We start from the raw sequence: 22,636 nt of genomic DNA on the forward strand, positions 1-22,636 counted from the left end.
ATCTTGGTAGTAAGTCAATTTAATGACATTAAAAACCTCTATCAGACCCATGAATCAGAATATATTAGCAATCTAACCTAAAGAATAAGTAAGGTAGACGGTCAATAAAGAACAAAGTCGGACCGCTTCAGTCATAAATGTTGGCATAAAACCCAACATCTGAAGAAAAAATGAATAAATGGCCTCCTGCAGTGACTTTTTGTATAAAAAGAACAGACGTTCTGACTTTAAGCGTAAAACATCATGACTGCGCATAATTCAGAGTGATGCATTACTGGGTATATAGGTTTCTGTCGCGGATTGATATTACGGCTGCGTTTAAAAGATGCACAAAAGGGCAAAAATATTGATAATGGACTAGTGCATGGTGAAAACGTGAAATTAAGTTGACATAATATGTTGGAATAATTTAAGACAGAGCCACAATCGTTTAGTTTTTTTATTAATTATGGAAGATAATAGAGGCGTTTTGCCGAAAATCAAGCAAAAGAAGCCATTTAAAAAGTCTGAAACATTTCCTAAACGCTTTCAAGAAACTCTAAAAATGGTTGGACGATTACATAACACAGAAATAACGGATAAAACTGCGGAAGAAAATGTATTTTCCAACCCAGAGTAAGTTATTTTCAAAGATTTATCTAGGTCCAAAGAAATGTTTAATGATAATAGGAGAACAAAAGGAGCAACTAAACGAACAATTTCTCTTGATTTAACCACACTTAAAAGAAACGAAAACAATGTTTTACCGAAAAGAAAAACTTCCTTTCAAATTCAGCTTAATGATAATGTCATTCACGAGATTCTAGCAAAACAAGACCCAAATACAGACGATATTCAACACAAAGATTTGACACCATCACATGTCGTGGATAGTCCCCATCCACCGAAAGCAGCAGGTTGCGACATTCAACAGGAACAGCCAGAGCCTGACTTAGATTCTATTCCAGACATAAATGTTATGCGAGACGATACTTGTAGTGCTCAGTCACTTGATCGAGTGGATGAAAGCTGTGTGGACTTGAATTATTTGTTCGTGAATTCATACGATATCGGAACACCTAAAACATTCGACTCGCGTTCTCTTAGCAGTTGTTCATTCGTTTCAGAAAGGTAGCCCACAGTTACTCAGAAAATGATGTTTTATGTGTGTTTTTATGCCCCCGAAGGGAGGCATATAGTTTTTGAACCGTCTGTCGGTCTGTCAGTCTTTCAGTCTGTCCGCAATTTTCGTGTCCGGTCCATATCTTTGTCATCCATGGATGGATTTTCAAATAACTTGGCATGAATGTGTACCACAGTAAGACGACGTGTCGCGCGCATGACCCAGGTCCGTAGCTCAAAGGTCAAGGTCACACTTAGACGTTAAAGGTCATTTTTCATGATAGTGCATTGATGGGCATGTGCTGTCCATATCTTTGTCATTCAGGCATGGATTTTAAAATAACTACGCATGAATGTGTGGCACAGTAAGACGACGTGTCGCGCGCAAGACCCAGGTCCGTACGTCAAAGGTCAAGGAGGCACTTGGACTTTAAAGGTCATTTTTCATGATAGTGCATTGATGGGCGTGTCCGGTCCATATCTTTGTCATTCATGCATGGATTTTAAAATAACTACGCATGAATGTGTGGCACAATAAGACGACGTGTCGCGCGCAAGACCCAGGTCCGTACGTCAAAGGTCAAGGAGGCACTTGGACTTTAAAGGTCTATTCATTCAAAGTGCCATCGGGGGCATGTGTCATCCTATGGAGACAGCTCTTGTTTCTTCTTTTTTTTCTTTTTTTTTCGTTACGGGGAAGTCGATACGACAAAAGTGTATTTCTATTTTTAGAGGACTTGGAAAACATTTAATGACTAAAAAGATATACTGATTAAGCCAGTTAGCATGTGTATTTCATGCTTTTCATTGGTTAGTCCTGATGCGTTTGGGTGTTTATATTGTGTTTTATTGTGTCAATGTTAAAACTGATACAGCAAAACTCCATCATAGTGTTGCTTTTGCTTATTTAACCTTGTGGGAATAGTTTCATTCTAAACAAATTACAAATCAAGTTGATCTTTGAAGCGGAATTTCATACATATAATACACCTAGGTTTTCCTTATATAAATACAATTAATGGAAGTACGACGTTTATGTTTTACTTGCGTGACATTGTGTTCGCCTACGAACTCCTGCATAAGAATGCCCTCCGTCCGTCCGTCTGTCCGGCCGCAGATCACGGTCCTGCAATCATTTATACAGTACTCAAGCTAAGTTCATAAAACTTTATATGCGAGTAGAGGGCAAATTGTAGATTATGCATGTACATGACATGTTTGTATGTCAAGGTCACTATTGAGGGTTAAGTTAAAATTGTTTCCGCTCCATAACTTTTGTATGCATCGATGGATTATCTTAGTTCTTAGTGGTGCACACAATGTGTCAACTTGTTGGTTAAAGGTCAAGGTCACGTTAAGGGCAAGTAAAATATTTGTGTCTGCCCCATAACATTTAATTGCATTGAAGGATTTTTTTATTACTACACAGAATTGTTCCCCATGATGAGACTATGTGTGGAGCACATGGCCCATGGTTGTCGGTCAAAAGTCTAGGTCACTACTGAAGGTCAAGTAAAATTGTTTCCGCTCCATAACTTTAATGTTCATTGATGGATTTTCTTAGTGCTGCACACAAATGTTCCCCGTGATGAGAAAATGTGTCGCGTACATGATCTATGCTAGTAGGTTAAGGTCAGTGAAAATAGTTTTTGTTTCTTAGCTCCTAAATGCCTTGAAGCATTTTTAGTCTTAACACTTGCCAACAACCACAAGGGACGAACTAACACAATTTTATACCGGTAGGGGACATCTGTATTGCTACTGCAATTCTCGGTCACTTGCTCATTTGTGTGTATACATATCTGTTCCTACTAAAACATTAAATAATTATTATTTTAATTTGTTCATCATTGCATATGCTGATATTTTTATTTCAGCTAGATAGAACTGATGCTCGTTACTTGTTCTTGTGACATTTCATGTTACTAATTATTGCACATGGTTTTCTTTTAATTGTTTCGTTGTATATACATCAAAATGACACATTTTGATTTTACAGTGGGAGTCCGTCAAAGGAACCAATACCATTATCGAGAAAGTTTTCTGTAAGTTTGTATATCTTCTGTTAATAAATTGTATTTGGTACTTGTATACGTGGTAGTCTGATGGTGGTCGCTCTCTGGCCCCGTTATAGCATCAGCGATAAAAGTGTAAACATTAGCACTCTTGTTTGTCGCTAAACATAAAATGGAAACTGGATACCTTCCGGAATGGGGTTACGAGAGTGATCAAATTAAAATGTAAATTTTAAACTTTTTTCACATGCGAACCGAAATAAATTAATATTAACTAACTCATAATTATTTTTTTTTAAATGTTATTCATGCGACCTCATGTTTATATGCTATTTTTAAATAATTACCATGTCACGTTTTTTTTACTTTTATGAATGTCATGTATACATATGATTTATCTAAGTTATTGACTTTATAAGTATTTTCAAAGATAATAGAATTACAAAAAACGTATTAAGAAATCGAAAGGGCAGCAGTGGCATATTAAATTATGTTAATTGATTTAATAATTAATTAGATCATATAGCTTTTACGTTTAACAATGTCACCCTTGTGTTTAATACTGTCATAACATTTTGTTATAAAATTTACGTAACATTTACTGTACAAACTGTATCTTAAGAACTAGTATGCGTTTACCATTTTTAAGTTACTTAATTATTAATTTCCATTGTTCTAAACTTTATTATCTACTGTATAAATTAATACACTAATTGCAGGCCTACTTCTAGTTTTTTTAACTGTTTAACTTGTGTTTAACTAATGTGGCAATACAGTTTAATTTCCTCTACGTGAAATCAAACGTTACGGGGAACCGCTTCTTTTGTAATCTGTGGTGATGTCTTGGAAAGCTTTGTTCAATTCAGTAGTCAATGTAAATATAAATGTGGTATAATAATGATAATAATTATAATAATAATTATTATTATATTTATAATAATAGTCACTGTTTGAATTGCTATTGATGTTACATTTGGTTTACTAAATTCTTAACCAAATACATTTTGCCCTTTTCCTTTTTTCTATCAATTGTGATATAGTTTTAACGCACAAATAGACAATAGTTATGAAGTTTTTGGAAAGGATATGGTATATACACAGCTTTTTGGATTACTATTATCATAATTTAGCTTAAATGTCTCCCATACAGGCATGTCGGTCAATTTTATTTCTATTGCTACATCGTTATACATGACATCAAATACTCGTGTAAAACCCGATGCTGCGGATGATTACATTTGAATATATTCTTTATGTTTCAGGATGGAAACACGTCGGGAGACGAGAATCTTGAAGAAGCAAGGAATAGGATGCATAAACTACTTGATGATGCTTTCTCATTGATATCTCCAAGAAGTTCTTTTTCTGAAAACGACCTAAGGTTTGTAGATGTTTGTTTACTGGTCAGTTACTTCCCTTTGTACATACTACTTTCCAGTCTTTTGTCGTACTTTCTGAAAAAAAGCATAATGGATATATTTACTGATCGGTTATATGTCAATAATCACAAGCTAAAATTCAAATTAGTTCGCTTCATTTGTGTTATTCCACAAACTATAATGATGCATGAATTATAAAAAATATACAGTATCAAATGCTTGCCATATGTTCAGTTTTACTTGTTTCAATCAGGTCATTTGCAATTTGCCTGACTGATATTTCGGAATTGCAACATGCAGACTGTCGTTTTAGTGTTACTCTAATACGTAGCTAACACATTAAATGATCGAACTCAGTCCTTGTAGATGGGCCTCGATCCGTGGACAAGTGATTAAGGTCGCTGACTTCAAATCACTTGCTCCTCACCGATGTGGATTCGAGCCTCACTCGGGGCGTTGAATTCTTCATGTGAGGAAGCCATCCAGCTGGATTACGGAAGGTCAGTGGTTCTACCCAAGTGCCCGCTCGTGATGAAATAATGCACGGAGGGGCCCCTGGGGACTTCCTCCACCATCAAAGCTGGAAAGTCGCCATATGATTTATAATTGTGTCGCTGCGACTTTAAACTCAACAAAATAAAATAAACAGTCCTTTTAGGTTATGCAGTCTGATGTGCCAATGATCCTTAATTTAATTCTTTACTATATTTGTCTGTGTATTTCGAATTAAATTTAATTAATTTTGTTAAAAAGAAAGATATATCTTATTAAGATTTTGACCTACTTCGTGCTGCATTTATTCATATTTATCATTTCATGTAAGTACAATACGATGTATCAGACGTTGACAAATTATTTTCACTCGACGATGTTAATAAACAAACAACGTATATTAAAAGTTGTCGCAGTATATGTTCGGAAGCGGATCGATCTTCGCCTTTTAATTTGACATGTTGATTCAAAATGGCATAAAATGACACGTATGCCTCAGTCAAGTACTTCTTCAATGTTAAAACCAAAACCGCTAATTACAGTCTACCTCTTAACTTACGAAGCAGAACTAAAGTACCCCGTTTATGTTATTTAGTGTGTTGTTTGCTCAGCAGAGCACAGAGCGTTCAAAGTAATCTATTTTGATCACTCGCCGTCAGTTCAACCGACCTTTTGTTGACAACATACTCTTCAATCTTCTCTAAATTTATTTAGGGGAAATTGATAAAAAATGACCAGAATATTCCTTAGTTGGTTCTCTTTCAAAGTTGAAAAAAAAACGCTTTTGTTTGGTTGCAAATAGGAGTCGTTAGTAATAAAACAGTATTTCTTCCTTAACCGCAGGATGATTTAGAAATAATTTTACATAAATTTTCCTTTATTGTTCTTCTACAAAGATCATATTCCAGCTTGTCAGCAAAACATAGCCGCCAAAGGGCATGCTATCTTTTTCGTCTCTGTATATAGCCGAATCTTCAAGTGCTGGCCCGACTTTAAAATAATGTCTTACACAAATGAACGTTTGGTGGCTCCAGTTATTTTGATTCTTGGAAAATACCTGGCATCCAGAGCTAAAAGTAAAAACCTCTTAAAACATCATCTTTTCCTAAACGACTGGTCTAGATTCAAAATAATTTCACAAAAATGTTTTTCGGGTCTCTAAAGGTAAATTTTCTTTCTATCTATACAGTTGGAAATTAAAACACAGTAAAAGCTGACGAATATCCCTTGTGTGACCCTTTACAAAGAGTGTTCATATTTATCAGATGTTTAAAAAATGTGGTTGCCAGATGGCGTATTTACTTTTACGTTTTACGTATGTAGTGGATTTGTTTTAAATTCCACGTTGGAAACTTCCTCCCAGTTTTAAGTATAGTTTTATATATTTCAAATGTTTCTTTTGGTGACCATTTACCAAATTTATTCCAGTTATTGTGTTTCGTCAAAAACACTGCCACCAAAGCTCAAAATAAAATATCATACAAACAACATAACTTAAACCGTTGGTTCAGTTTTGTAACAATTGCGCAGAAATATTCCTTGGATGAAGGTCTGCCAAAATATTTCAGTTTGTCGCATGAACATGGCCGCCAGAGCTAAGAATAGAAATATGTTTGAACTCTATCTTCTCCTAGAACACATGGCCGATTTTAAAACAATTACACAGCCAACATTGTTAAATACTATCTTGAAGGAAACAAATACGCCCTTGGCAGGTCTAGAATTTCTTAATTAACTCTCCTGAACCGGTCATCTTAAAATATAATTTGGTAGAAATGTTTCTTGTTATACATGTTTGAGCTCTGAAACTCTGGTGAGCTATAGAGTGCCATTGGGGCCTTATTTTTTAATTTTTCAAATTGTGTTACATTGAAGCATAATTCGAGATGTTCAAGAATTAGCTAAAAGGTGAAACTTCACAATCTGCAAAATATCATCACGTAAAGCCATATTCGTAGCACATATAGACTATTGATGTATTATAAATATTATGAACAATCACAAATTACATACTATTATACAATCTCTATTCCACAGATAGAAATTAGACTTGTTAATCTCACGTCACACTTGTTGTTGTTTATATAACAGGCAATTAGTAGACAATAAATCATAAAAACCTTTAGCACATAACAACACTGCTACATAATGTTAAACATTGTGGACTCGGAATATTTTCACATATACCATTGTGTGTTTATATCTCAATACAGAGTAATTTCATATAATGTATTGGCATAAATACATTAATGTTGACATACCTATATTTTGTTTTTCGTATTGGAATCTGAAATTTAACATTTAAAGTATGTCCTTATTTCTCAGAACATATTTTTTTTCCGGAAACAGTTTCAGTTTTTGATCCTAATAAGCATCTTTCATCAAGCTAAACTATTCTATACTTGAATTATTTCAGAAAAGGAACATCTACTAGTAATGATGAAAAATCTACAAACAGTAGGCAATCTTCCACGTAAGTAATACTTCAGATAATCTGGGCTCACATTGATCAACGCAACAAGTCTAAACTATATTTATAGTGATAGAGCAATGTTGGACCGTCGCAACTGTGATGAAGCAATGCTATGGAGCGCTGCAGCTGTCTAATGTTGTCGAAAATATGGCATTCTTTTCGTTTAATTGCTTAATTACTCGTTGAAAGGTTATTTTGTCGAGTTAAACATGTGTCATATTATTTTTATCATTACTTTGTGCATGGTCATCTTATCTTCTTTATTTTCTTGTCTTAAAGCTGTTCTAATATTTCATAATTTGTACATATCTTTAAAATGATATCATTTAAGAGGTTTAATATATCATTTTCATCGACAAATTGTCTTCTGTAGATACTGTACTTTATTTGATCTCTAAATGTTGTTATGGGTAATTTGTATCGTGTCAAGATAATTCACCGTCATGTTATCTTTTGTGCTATCGTCTTAATGCAGTATATTGTTCTCTTTTTACAAACCTGAAAAATTAAATCAATTAATAAGATGGCATATCTTTAGAATTACGGTGAAACTCCTGTAAAATAAAACCTCTGAATACCAGAAATTCCTCCTAAATGAACGAAATTTGCGGTCCGAAATTGGACTCTAATTTAATCAGAAAAATACGCCTGTTCCCCGGACTCCTCTCTGCCGAACACCGAACAAGGCCGTCAGGATTTTTGCATTTACCTTTCATCATGATCACCAGAATTCATTCGATTTGGTAACATATGTTCATAACAACTTGAATGGTGTTGTTTCATACTGTAACTAAACAAGATAAGAATTTAAAACGACTCTGGTTATTTGATAATTGTTTAACTATATATGTAATGTAGGACACCAACAAAACCCATCTAGACCGAAAACCCTAATCCGAACTTTTACTCTGGTCCGGAGGCCGGTCTGTTTATAGGGGTTCCACTGTATACCACTTCAATTGAATATTACAGCATATTAATTGATAAAGATGACATATTTGATTATTATAAGGACGAACATAATTGATAAAGATGACATATTTGATTATTATAAGGACGAACATGGGGCATAAATTAACAAGATAGAATCCCAGTCTAGTATGATATGATCTCGAATGCACATCATACTATTTAGAATAAGAAAGCAGGACTGTATCAAGCGAATATGTAACATTAATTATTTATTTTATTTATTTTGTTGGGTTTAACGTCGCACCGACACAATTTTAGGTCATATGGCGACTTTCCAGCTTTAATGGTGGAGGAAGACCCCAGGTGCCCCTCCGTGCATACTTTCATCACGAGCGGGCACCTGGGTAGAACCACCGACCTTCCGTAAGCCAGCTGGATGGCTTCCTCACGTGAAGAATTCTACGCCCCAAATGAGGTTTCGAACCCACATCGATGAGGGGCAAATGGTTTGAAGTCAACGACTCTAACCACTCGGCCACGGAGGCCCCTAACATTAATTAGCATGAATAACTTCTTTCTATATAATTCCACTTGTTTCGACTGTAGAATTTAAAACAATACGCTGTCAGTCATAATTGTATTGGCTAGTGTTTAGTTTCTTGCTCCACCTTTTTGATAATGTGATGGTGCTTTATGTTGGTGTACAGAAAAATAGTAGTAAAACATATTTTGGCCAAACAACTAAAATATTTTTGAAACAAAATAGGATAATGAATAAACGATATTATTTATTGCCTTTTTATGATGTATAATTACAAAGTTTTAGTGCACATAATTGCATATGAACGTCAACCCGCAAAATCATTCTTCAAAGATAGTTATACCTTAAAGAAGCGTTTTGGCTTATTGAAGGACTAATAGTTCGGACACTATATGTTACTAAGTGTAAGTTTTACTCAAGGAAATTTATTCATTCTACAAAAGTTTTCACGGTCCAGAAATGTAGAAAAAGATACATTTCAGTCAAAGACGTAACATTTTGTATCTTACACATACATGTTTCGTATGTGTTTGTCACTTGTGTAACACCGTGTATTTTGAAGAAATAACTCCGAGACACTAAATTACAACTTATTATTTCTAAATAAATGAACTTATAATTCACTCCCTTGAGAGGTTTATTAGAGGGTTAAGAAATATTTTATGAGTGTAAAACATTTTTTTATGTTTTAAGGCATTCCCGATCAGGTTATGTAAACTAAAACTCTATTTTACATTTTTCAGGAACGTTGTGGATGTTGATAAAGGTAATATAACAAACACAAAATGCACTTATTATTTTTATTCCGTTGAGATATTTTGATTAAATATATCATTACTGCTTGCTTGAATACAACAAATGACAAAGTACTCGAAGCAAGTGGTATTCAGGTCAGAGTACGAAATATCTCAATTAGTTTTTCGTGTACGTAATTTGGCTATTTTATAACATTATTAACAGATATCTAAGTACTGAATGTTATTACTGTACATTTAGCGTGGTTCATGGATTAGCCAGCAGTGTCCATCTGGCTTATAAACATCCGATCCTTATAGTTGAACTGTTACAGTAGCGTTCTAAAGATATACATGAGAATAAGAAAATCATAATGAATGCCACACAGTCGATCTTTACAACCGTAACATAGAAAAGTTAAGACCAACCACCAATGTAAAATCGATAAAAAAATAAATTTAAAGTATCCTTGGGTCTAGTCGAGTTGACTATTTTTTAGTCTTTACCATCTGAACACTGACTTTGAGCTAAAAGTAAATGTTCTTTTTGAAATTTCTGTTGTCGAATATGAAACGAAGCCATTTTTGTGTACAATTTGTTTTCACGAATGACGTTAGATCTTGAGTGCAATTTTGCAGAAAGGAGTCACACACAGATTTTGTTTGATTTTCCCCTTTCTGTGCAAATTACACAGTGATATAAAATTTATATTACTGTCTAATATTTAGTTTAATGTTTTATTGGTATTTTTTCAACAAAAAATAATTGTCCCGAACATTCAAGCAGAGTGACAAGTATCATTGTCTTTTAATATTGATATGATTTTTTAAACTTGCTGGTTTAAAAAGTGCATAAGGTGCTGACCTAATGGTAAATTGATAGCTTGTTAGAAAATGTCCAAAGTTTAATATACCTGAACTTAGCATTTTTATCATCTTGAATCTTTATCTTTTTTACAGCTATAGAGACATTGAAAGGTTTTACCAACCCAGCTTACACTAGTTCGTACAGTGGGCTTCTTGAAACATGGAGCCCATATCGTGCTTCTGACCAAGTAGCGCTTATTTCTATGCCCCAGAAACCGGTAAGTTTATGTAAATTAACAGAACGCATAAATGTCGTCGCTGACAAATTTGAAAATGGGAAAACTTTAAAATTGAAAGTTTGACTTTCTTAGATCAATTGTCCTTTAGGATTGAACAAAATGTTGCGAAATGTATGCTTCCGGCCCACCTATGTTTAATTCATCTTACTGTTCAGTTTTCTATGCAACTAAATATAGAGGTTTAACCTTTCTCTTAGTGATAAATTGTTGACATTCATCCTGTCAAAACTCTCGTTATTAAATGGTTTTATATCAGTCTCTAATGATTCTTTGCATTAAAGCACATTCTTGCATGCTTATTAGTATAGTGTGATTTATGTTCATGGGAATGTAAAATATTGACAACAGTTCATCCTTCTTTCAACACAGTAGCTATAACCTAATCAATACCGTAATGTTCTAAAGGATTCTTGATAGCAAAACATGGCTTTAAGCCTCGGTGTTAGATATATGTAATTAATTATGTCTGCCTAAATCAGGTTGATCGCTGTTAACTTAATATTAAGCATACGCAGTTCTATTTTGTAACAAAGTTAAGCGAATCGCTAGAAAATAATTGAGCCGTGCCATGGGAAAACCAACATAGTGGGTGTGCGACCAGCATGGATCCAGACCAGCCTGCGCATCCGCGCAGTCTGGTCAGGCTCCATGCTGTTCGCTTTTAAAGCCTATTGGAATTGGAGAAACTGTTAGCGAACAACATGGATCCTGACCAGTCTGGATCCATGCTGGTCGCATACCCACTATGTTGGTTTTCCCATGGCACAGCTCATATGTATAATTTGATAATGAATGCAAAGTCCGAATAAAATTCAATTGTTTTGATAATGAGCCTGGTAATTTCTCTCAGTTTTTCATCAGTAAGAAACAGATACAAATGATTAAGAAGATCGGAATAGAAAAGAAAATATCTATCTAAAATACATTTGTTCTAAAAAGGTAACATGTTAATCAGACTTTTGCAAGATCGCTTTGTGTTCTTATTTAAGTATATTATTTACGAGTTTATATGATAATTATTTCTACCTCTGCTCTTCATTTCATTTGACTTTCCAGTTGTTTCTTTCTTTTAAAGAACGATAAACCTTTCTTTATTTTAAGTTTACTTACAAACTGACATTAAACGAAACGAGAAAATTTGTTTGGACATATCTCTAAGAGTCAAATCAGTGCAAAATAAGATTAATTTTAACTGAGTAATGTATTTGAAAGTATTATATTTCCAATCCTGTAAAGTTATCACTTTGAAATATTTATGGATTGGTTTACTGCTTACTGATCTATTGACTGATTTTGAAGGATGATTTTAATTCTATGTTCACGTTTTACACATTGCAATTAAATTATCTAGTAAATAACAAGAGTATTGGAACATTTTCATGAGATCAAGTATATTTGCTTAAGACGCTTAATGCTAGGTAAAAGCTTTAAAAAATTATAATGATTACTTTTTGTGCGGGCTGGAAATATTATCTTAACAATTACAGAGAAACGTTTCATAATATCATTGAACCTTCGCTTCACTTTGATATCTTAGATTTCAGTGCAACTATGTACTATGTATCGGCAACTCCTCAAAAAGTGCCTGCAGTTTTCATTTCTTTTTTTATTCGAAATAGTGCAAGGCTAAATAGATAGCTTCTGCTTTTTCAGTAAAGCAGATACATAGCCCCTCGGTTTATTTTTCTTAGGTCATATGGCAACTTTCCAGCATTTATTGTGCAGGGTAACCCCAGGTGCCCACGGGCATTATTTCATCGGGGACGGGCACCTAGGTAAAACCACAGGCCCTCTGCAAGCAAGCCGGATGGTTTTCGCGCATAAAGAATTCTTTGCCCCAAGACTTAGACCAACATCGATGTGGGACAACTAATTTGCAGTCAGCAACATTAACCTCTCGGCCACGGAGGCCCCCATTTCAGATTACAATGTCATCCAAACCTGATTTTAATTTTAGTTGTAGGACAGTACGTTGAGTCTGTGACGCCTATATTGGCTGTTTGTTATCTTACTACATGGCGAGAGACCATATATTTTAAGTCTCACAGAATATAGACAAATAATTCGTCCATAACGGATGTAACCATGATATTTGAGCATTCAAATCACATCTTTTTTGCATATCATTGCACGTTCTAAATTGTTCTCTTTTGAAGAAATATTTTATTTGGAATCTCAGATATGCAAAAATCCTGTAAGACACTGTCATACAGTAGATGAATTTAACATGGAAAATGTTGCAAATATATCAATAACATCTCATTGAGGAAGGAAGTGACATATTAGTATTGATATATTCATAAATGACTGCAATAGATATGCAGGCATTGTGCAAAAAATGCATAAAGGTATGCTTCCACTAAAATTAAAACTGTCTTGCATAAAGGAATACATTGAGTGATTAATGACCAGTTATGACAGGAATTAATGTATTTAAAGTTCTGCACTTTGACAGTCGCTATAGTTCATTTCATGTAAATTGATTTATGCAAGATACTTTTGGAAGTTTGAAGGCGATTCACAAAATGTCAGACCGTCAATTGTAAACATTTCTTGTTATATGAATGTGTCTACAATAGGAAGATGTCAAAGCGAATGAGAGGTTCTCTATTTATGCAGAAAAGGGTATTCGCGGCTGAGTGTTTCAGGTTACAGAATTCGAATTTCTGCCCCACATCGATATGAGTTCGAAACCTTGCTTCGAATGAAGCATTCTTTGCAAGGAAGCCATCAGGCTGACTTACAGAAGGTTGGATGTTCTACCTAGATGTACCCACTCATGCCTGAAACAATGCCAGAAATGGCACCGTGGGTTTCATTCACCAATCTGAAAAGTCGCATATGACCAGCTGTGTTTGTGTGACTCTTAGCCATACAAAAACAACAGTTGATGTAGAGCACCCTCGGATACAAATGCATGTAGCACACACACTTCAGCCGATAGCCTAAATAGTTTTGATGCTTTTACTGTAATGTTATACATGTAATTTAACCTAATTTTGATTTCGTGTCTGATTTAACAGGAGCCCGTTGTTACAAGATTAGGTTACAAGCCCGACAAACGCCCACTGACATCGAATAAAGCTGCAAATTATGTAAGAAGACCGGCTGCAAATCTTGACGTGACTAATTCAAAGAGTACAAGTGATATATCAGAGTCTGGTAAATACACTACAAACGCTCCAAAACCGATAGTGATTCGAACAAAGGATGACATACCTAACGCAAGATTGGAATCTGCTAAATCTGAAAAAAATTCAAACGAATTGCAAAACAAAAGGAATGTCTCTGCTGTTTTGAATAATGATTTATTGCTTCGAGGAAGTTCAACCTCACTTAACAAACCCACTTCTCAAGCAAAATCAAATTCTCTAGAGATGCAACATGTTAAACGAAACAGAAGTAATTCTATTCGTAAACACAGGGAACCAGAGAAGGACAACAGAAACAGAGATGAAATTGATGTTATTAAAAATATAAAGCCCGAAGAGGCGTCTGATAAATTATTTCATAGTCTAAGAGATGAAATTAAAGGTGGTAAGGCGGCTGAAACTGAAGATGATATAAACAAAAAACCAATTAGAAGAAGAAACCGCAAAACTCATTCCAAACCAATGACTGATATTGTGTAAAATCTATTGATGCGCTGTGCTTATTGCTGGATCGGGTTGAGGTAATCAGTGTTGTATATGCTGCGAGTCGTCCACGATGAGTCTCACTTAACCGATAGCGCACATATAATGATCGCCTTAGAAAAGCAGTGTCATGGCCGATTGTACTCCTGTCTAGGACAAACCCGATAGTAGTTTGACTTCATCGCGTAGAATATAGGTTCTGCCGTTAGAAAGTTAATCTTAATTTCTGATTTTGCTGAGCAGCAACACTCCTATGATTTCATTATCGAAGCAAATAGCGTTAATCTACTATGTTTAACTAAGTTAGCTACTGCATGAAAGAGTTTTAACAAATGTCACTCTTGCAGAAGTTTATGACTATTTTAGTTCAAAATTTTGTTTTGAATGTAGAAACAAAAGATTGGATTTGAGAGACAGGTTCGTATTTGCCTTTTGTGTAGTAAACGAACACATGACTAAATCATCTACGATTTCAGTAATTGTACATGTTTAGTCGCGATGATACTGTTAAGGAAAAGGCAGCAAAGTGTTCTTTCTATTGATACTGTTTTATGTTTATCAAATTATGTAAATATTATTATTGTTAATTATATATTAATCATGTATTCGAAAATTGATTATAAATATATATATTATATTTACAAAATAAAAAGTCAAATTTTCACAAACAGCTAGTGGTACCGTTAGTTTATCTGTCGAACTGCCCTCTATTGCTAATAGAGTATATTTAAGGAACTTCAAATAATGTAATATGAAAATGAATATTGATCTAACTTCATCAAGCGAAGTCCATTGTATTCAGCCGCTCATTATAGACGATCTCTAACTATTTTAGCGTCATTTGAAGGTCAGTATTCAGTGATTTAAGGAATTGCATGAAATGATATTGAAATATTGCATCATAAGATGTGCCTTATAATTTGATTAATTGTCTATCTTTCCGCTTTTAACCACAAGATAGATTATTTTATGAATGAATCCAAGATTACAGAAGACTAAACTAGATGTATCTCCATAGGACACTGGTGCCCGTACTTACTATCATTGTAGGTCATATGTTATTTGTTGGCAATACAAAAATATTTAAACTTTCATGCGTTGGGGGTAAGGATACTGATGTACTTTCAAGGTTATCTAAGAATATCGTTATCAGTTTGCATCTAGTCTTTTGGCAGTCAAAAAGTCAAAATATTTCGACTGATGACAGACTCAGTTTTCTTTGTAACCGTCCATGACATGTAAGAAAAAGATTCTATCACTGGTTGCAGGTACAGATGGGAATAGGCAGAGCCTTATTACCGCCTAGACAGTTACCCTCGAGACGGATATTCCTGTCTGCACTTATAGCCAGTGATAAAACTTACAGTCTTTATCATCCATGACAACACGGTCGACATGGGCTACTGACAGGGTAATCTCCATGACCTATTCAGTCGCCTACATCATTATTAATTTGACGTGTGATTGATGTATTTTATATTCGTTTTCTTATTACATTCATAAACAGCAGTAACACAATTTTCGGTGGGCTGTGCGTGTCAGTATTAGCTCTAATAATAATACAGGCGCCTAGACAGAATGCTACTTCGTTTTATATAAAAGACGAAAAAATCGAAATGGTATGATATAATGGTGTCATATTTAATTCACACACACTGTATAGGTTATATGGCACGAAAAAGAACTAATTACACGTTACACACTCCTGAAATGTTACTTTCCGTATTTTGACATTGTTAAAACATAGTTACGCTTTGAAGTCACGTTGTACTCCTATATTTGGCGCCATACATGCACCATGCAATAATGCTTCCCTGTTTCATCTATTTGTTTACATAAAAGACATACTAGAATCGAAAAAAAACATATACCAGACTATGTTTAAGTATAACTCAACAATCCAAATCGGTTATAGACCGCATGTATGATTCACTCGGGCATACGGTTTCCACTGTCGACACCTGTCGAAGATGCAAGAAACATAGCAACATGAGAAGCTTTGTGCGAGCATTCATGTCTTAGAAATTTATTTAACTGACCGAAATCGTGCTATAAAATAATGGTGTATGTCATATATGTCATATCGCGTAAACATGGGGCAATGCAATGAAAAAACTGACCTCCAATGGAAAATTCAAGAAATGGAAAGGGTATTTAGAGGACGATTGTTTGTTAAATCACTGTACCCGAAATTAGCGGCGAAAGAACACTGAAATAAGTGAAGGAGATCTAGTAATAGCACGGAAATTGCGGAGCTTCGTTATGGGTCCGCTATCTTTTACAAGTGACATAACTAGAAATGAAAAAAATCTGCTTTAAAATGTGAAATATACATTTTCCCGATTTATTTGCAATTTGTAAGTGGGTCCACGTGGGAGGATATCGTCCTACAGGATTCCTTCGAGTATGGTTCTTACAAAAAAACAACATGTGAAATAAAATCTACTGCAAATATCTCATTTCGATCATCAGAATAACAGAAACTAGTATATTCACAATATTTCTGCTTTAGCTGGTGGTTGGAAGTATTGCATCAATACTATTCATATACATGCATGCTTTCTGTAAAACGTTCACGACTATTTATGACGTATTCGCCTGTGTATAAACTTATCACAGATCGATAAAATCATACACTGCTTTTGTTGGAAGAAGAGTTGCTTATCTGATACTTGGCATTTCCTGATGGATATTTTTGCGCAACCGTATTACGCTCATTTTCCTGTCCTGAAATGACCTATGCCACGTGACTAAGTTTGCAACTCAGATTGCTCGATAACTTATAAAGTATTTTAGCTGTACAAAAGATTTATGCAAAACCTCACTAATTGGGTGAAAGTGTTCAATTTTTTACTTTATATCTTGTGTAGCTCTGAGTGAAATGACTAAGTGTTCATCCTGAATAACTGTTAAATCAGACTGTCATAAAACGCAAACGCCGGTTGGACCGAAGCATGTAGGTGTGACCAATCAGTGGACTTCTTACATCCTGCCGTTTGGATATATTTTGCTTCCCGGCTTCTTGTAGTAGACACGACTACATTTGGGGAGGCAAAATAACCGAAAACAATACAATAGGTTTGGAGCCTTAGCTCCAAGCCAGAAAACAAGAGCTCGTCGAACACGAAATGCCACCCCCCCCCCCCCCCTTGATGCATTCAGTAATTGCACAAGGAGCAGAAATTATGAGCTCGCTGTAAACAAAAGTCCTACTGTTCTGGTCCAATCTGACCTTGACCATTTAACCTATTAACCTAACAAGAGATCACAGAGTGATCTTGGCACCGACCACTGAGTCATTTTTTAATGTTCAAAATTTCAAAACTAGGGCAAGATCAAAATCAAGGCAAAATTTCATTTCGGTACAAAACACTATGCATGTGGTCCAAATTTGAAAGCTGTGGCTTGAGAAATGTGAAAGTAGGTCACTAGATCAATTTCAAGGTCAAAGTTCATTTTGGTAGACAGAACTATGCATGTGCTTTAAGTTTGGAGGCTGTAGCTTAAGGAATGTGAAAGTAGATGCTAGGTAAAAACCAATGTCAAATTTTAATTCAGAAAACAAAAATATGTATGCAATCCAAATTTAAAGCCTGTAGCTTCAGAAATGTCAAAGTAGGTCACTAGGTCAGTCTCAAGATCAAAGTTAATTTCGGTACACAAAGTTATACATGTGGTCCAAATTTGAAGGCTGTAGCTTGCGAAATGTGAAAGTAGGTCACTAGGTCAAAATCAAGGTCAAATTTTATTTCGGAACACAAAACTATGCATGTGGTCCAAATCTGAAGCATGTAACTTCATAAATGTGAAAGTAGGTCACTAGGTCAATAACAAGGTCAAAGTTTGTTTCGGTACACAAACCTATGCATGTGGTCCAAATTTGAAGGCTGTAGCTACAGAAATGTGAAAGTAGGTCGCTAAGTCAAGATCAAGGTCAACTCATGACAAGGTTCATCTTGCCACTTAAAACAATACATGTATTCCAAATTTGAATAATGTAGGTTATAAACATCAAGATTCTAAGTTTTTCCCTATATAAGTCTATATGAAAACCACGTGACGTGGGGCCATATTTGACTCTAGAGGGATAATTTGAACAAACTTGGTAGAGAACCACTAGATGACACTACATTAAAAATATCAAAGCCTTAGTCTTTGTGGTTTGGACAAGAAGATTTTTAAAGTTTTTCCCTATATAAGTCTATGTAAACCATGTGACCCCCAGGGCGGGGCCATATTTAACCCTAGGGCAATAATCTGGACATTCTTAGTAGAGGACCACTAGATGATGTCATATACAAAATATCAAAGCCCTAGGACCTGTGGTTTTGGACAAGAGGTTTTTCAAAGTTTTTTCCTATATAAGTCTATATAAACCATGTGAGCCCCTAGGTGGGCCATATTTGATCCCAGGGAAATAATCTGAACAATCTTAGTAGAGGACCACTAGATTTTACTACATACCAAATATCAAAGCCCTAGGCCCTGTGGTTTTGGACAAGAAGATCAGAAACTGTTTAACTGTTCCTGGCAAATGTGACCTTGACCTTCGACCTGATGACCTCAAAATCAATAGGGATCATCTACTGGTCATGACCAACCTCACTATCAATTTTCTTGAGAATAGGCCTAAGCGTTCTTGAGTTATTGTCCGGAAACCATTTTACTGTTCCTGGTCACTGTGACCTTGACCTTTGACATACTGACCTTAAAATCAATAGGGGTCATCTGCTGGTCATGACCAACCTTCTTATCAATATTCATGATCCTAGGCCCAAGCATATTTAACTTAGCATACGGAAACCGTTTTACTATTCAGGATCACTGTGACCATGACCTTTCACATACTGGCCTCAAAATCAATAGGAGTCATCTGCGGATGATGACCAATCTTCATGGCAACTTTTATGATCCTAGGCCCAAGCGTTCTTGGGTTATCATCCGGAAACCGTTTTACTATTCAGGGTCACTGTGACCTTGACCTTTGATATACAGATCTCAAAATGAATAGGGATCATCTGCTAGTGATAACCAACTTCCCTATCAACTTTCATGATTCTAGGCCCAAGCGTTTTTGAGTTATCATCCGGAAACGGATTGGTCTACATACAGATCGACCGACCGACCGACAGACAGACCGCCCGACATCTGCAAAACAATATACCCCTCCTTCTTCGAAGGCGGGCATAAATATGATTAAAGGTCTTAACAACTCAACTGTCACAGATAACATAAACAGAATTACGGATAATGAGGCGTCCTACTTTGGAGACTGAGGTTATCTACATGTGTTCTCTCACAAACACTCACAAACAGTTCTGTCAGTCATTCTGTAGTAACCGCCTGTTGTGCACATTTAGATGTTATTATTTAGGAATTAGTATAGGATTCGCGAAGAAATCTTGTTTTCTAACAATTTGCAAAATGCTTGTGACGGGGTATATGAGCAATTACTCAAAGTCGCTTCTATGTGATAGACTATGTTTTGGAAGTTCTGGGAGGAGCCATTACATCAACAAAGGTATTTAGTTATTTCCTTTCAAAACATGCATTTACAAAGAATTAAATATTTTTGTTTTGAAAATGAATAGTTCTTGAAATTTCAAATATAATTTTGCATAAAAAATTAATTTATAGTTCTTACAGATTTTATTACAACAATAGTTTGCAGGTGTACAATGTGTATTTTAGAAATTAAGAACAGTAGCAATCAAAAGCAATCGGAAAAAATCTAGCTTACATAGAACTGAAATTATTTCTAGATTGTATTCTGAGTCAAGTGTTTATAAAAATATGCTGTTAATAATAATCATCATCATCATATTTATCATAGTCATCTTCATCATCATCATTATCATTGTCATCAGAATCACTATTATCATTATCATCATCATTTTTTCCGCCATCATCGTCATCATCATCGTCATCATCATTATCAGCATCAAATGTGTTATCATTGTAATCGTCATCATGTACAGTGTATTCTATCCGATCCTCTTTTGAATCCCATTTATCTTCGATGTTGTCAGCAACCTGATCACCATGTCTGTATTCAAATATAGCTTGACGAGTTCTTCTGTAAACTGGATGTGATTGAGACTGGGCTGGTAGGCGGGCAACTTCATTGTGCCCACCGAAACCAAGGTCATCTGAAAGTGACATACGGTATCCTTGGCGACTTTTTCCATAGTCTAACTGCGACTCGGGCTCAGCTTGTTGGTTTTCCTGACTGGCATGTCGTTCGAAACTTAGGGTTTTGAAAATACGTCTTAACAAAGACGTATCATTGAGATTGCGATACTGTGCTGTAAGTGAAGAAGAAAAACCTTTATATAAAATTTGTTTTCTGTTCATTTATGACATTGTTTCTTAAGTAACTTCTTTAAAACACCTTCTTAATGTTTCAAAGGAAACCCGACAATTATTGCTTCATGTAATATTTATATTCTCTTTCCTTTAACGTTCAGTTAAACTGCATTGAAGTCTAAATTAGCTTTTCATACGCCCGATTAGTATTCTACCTAAGTAATACCTAAATAATTAGTATTCACATGCAATATATTTGCAATGTAAAGAATTGATATTTAAGTATATTCAAAATATCATATAGGTTTTATAAGTCGCTTGATTTAAAGAGAACTGCAGATATAATTTCAAAACCCAAGTGCTAAACAAAACCACAAACCGACATAATTAAATAGTGATATTGACATATGACCAAATTTAAAACAGTTTTGAGACTTAAAATTCACTAATGATTTGAATGCAATTTTGAATAAGTGAGTCGGTAACTTGCAACGTTTGGTAATTTATTGAATAATAATTCTGAAAAAAGAAATCAACAGTATTATAGTAAGATATGACTTTAATTAACTGTCTGCAGTATTATTCAAACAATCAATGTTAATAGCCAACTTTCAGCATTATGAACTAGTTAGAATAACATGCATACATCTAAAGTAATAAATTTTCTGCCTATATGAAACATAGACCTTTCCATCCCTCCACCCTTTCCCCTACTCACCCATAACACTCACTAAGCCTTTAACTCTTTCATTCTAACTGTAACTAGTATAGTCTCAAATGTCAATATGAATTAGAAATGGATTGTGCTTAGGAAGGTATCACTTGAACTGTGAAAAAATACATGCAGTTTAGTAACAAAATGTTATATTTTTCACACAAGAAAGAATTTAACACAACATTTTTCTAAAGAAAAAAAACAGGACCACTTAAAATATTTGTTCAACAAAGCCACATTAACGGCTTGCCTACAAGAGATATTCCAATAGAATTGTTAAACCTTTGTAAATAAGTAGGGATTTTAATCTTCAAATCAACTTCATATACCAGTTTCGTTTAATAATTTCTTGACATGTCGACTAACTGATCGGACGAAACTTGAATATACAAATGAAAATCCTACAGGACAAAACTGAAGTGTCATGACATTCTTGCCCTCTCGTAGTACCAAATAATGGTAAAAACTGCTAAAAGGTATCATCAGTATTTTGTGAAATTCCTGAGATTAAAGGCGCTTCGAAGGCGTACAACAATATAGAGTCCTTGTTTAATATTATTATCTGTAGCATAATAGTGTTGTTTTTTTTTCTAAAATATTTTCAATCAAGAGAAATACAGAGAGCAGTGTAAAATATTTAATTCTTCATTGTTCGTAAAACAACCTTCAGTACAATATTTTCTCTGATAAAATTACTTCTATCTTACTCTTTTCTTTTCATTAACTGTGCGAAACCGTACATTTATGTTATGAATTTGTTTCATGAAAATTCCCCAAAACAACAGCATATTAATCTCATACAAAAGTGAAACGAATAGAAATCATCAATGCCTTATATTTACGAAAAATACTGCTAAGTTTTAAATTCATAAAATTCAGCTTACCTCTGCAACACACCGGTATGAAGGCAGCAATACAGAAGACACCTATCACTTTCCCCAGAAGTTCCATTTTCTACAACGTTTTGTCCGGTTTCAAGGTTTGAAGTGAAGTAGGCGTGATCGCCTATATGTGTGTGTGTGTGACGATCTAAAAAGGAAGCGTGCTGCACAATTTGATGGATTAAATTGAACGACCTTGCAGTTTTTTAATTGATACGTAAGATGTGTTCACCTATGAATTAATTTTCCTTTCAAATCATATAAAAAATCAACAGATTGAATGCTTAATTGCATTCCTAGGCGACGGAATTAGAGGATATTACATGAGTGTCTTTTCATATTGAAT

The 22,636-nt window shown here is 34.8% G+C and overlaps 2 protein-coding genes across 4 annotated transcripts in view; one reads left to right on the forward strand and one right to left on the reverse strand.

Annotated features, from left to right (window-relative positions):
• LOC123536080 (mucin-3A-like) overlaps window positions 1-15,058 on the forward strand; it is a 37,774-nt gene extending 22,716 nt beyond the window's left edge. For all 3 annotated transcript variants that reach the window (XM_053528153.1, XM_053528154.1, XM_053528155.1), the window contains 6 exons: window positions 3,101-3,146; window positions 4,379-4,497; window positions 7,404-7,460; window positions 9,657-9,679; window positions 10,608-10,732; window positions 13,777-15,058. In XM_053528153.1, coding sequence (XP_053384128.1) covers window positions 3,101-3,146; window positions 4,379-4,497; window positions 7,404-7,460; window positions 9,657-9,679; window positions 10,608-10,732; window positions 13,777-14,385 — 979 coding nt within the window. In that variant the 3' untranslated portion in view covers window positions 14,386-15,058. The remainder of the gene's footprint in view (window positions 1-3,100; window positions 3,147-4,378; window positions 4,498-7,403; window positions 7,461-9,656; window positions 9,680-10,607; window positions 10,733-13,776) is intronic.
• Window positions 15,059-20,001: 4,943 nt separating this feature from the next.
• On the reverse strand, window positions 20,002-22,451 carry LOC123536891 (uncharacterized). The gene is made up of 2 exons (XM_045320383.2): window positions 22,294-22,451; window positions 20,002-20,693 (listed from the first exon to the last, which is right to left on the reverse strand). Exons 1-2 carry the CDS (start codon window positions 22,358-22,360, stop codon window positions 20,188-20,190), a joined length of 573 nt encoding a protein of 190 aa, XP_045176318.2. The 5' UTR covers window positions 22,361-22,451; the 3' UTR covers window positions 20,002-20,187.
• Between the last annotated feature and the right edge of the window lie 185 nt (window positions 22,452-22,636).

Source organism: Mercenaria mercenaria, chromosome 17 (assembly GCF_021730395.1).
Source record: "Mercenaria mercenaria strain notata chromosome 17, MADL_Memer_1, whole genome shotgun sequence".
NCBI lineage: Eukaryota > Metazoa > Mollusca > Bivalvia > Venerida > Veneridae > Mercenaria > Mercenaria mercenaria.

Coding starts and splice junctions, on each gene's coding strand:
- LOC123536891 (XM_045320383.2), bottom strand. CDS start 22,360: ATGGAACTTCTGGGGAAAGTGATAGGTGTCTTCTGTATTGCTGCCTTC. Junction 20,694..22,293: donor CATACCGGTGTGTTGCAGAG/GTAAGCTGAATT, acceptor CTTCACTTACAG/CACAGTATCGCAATCTCAAT.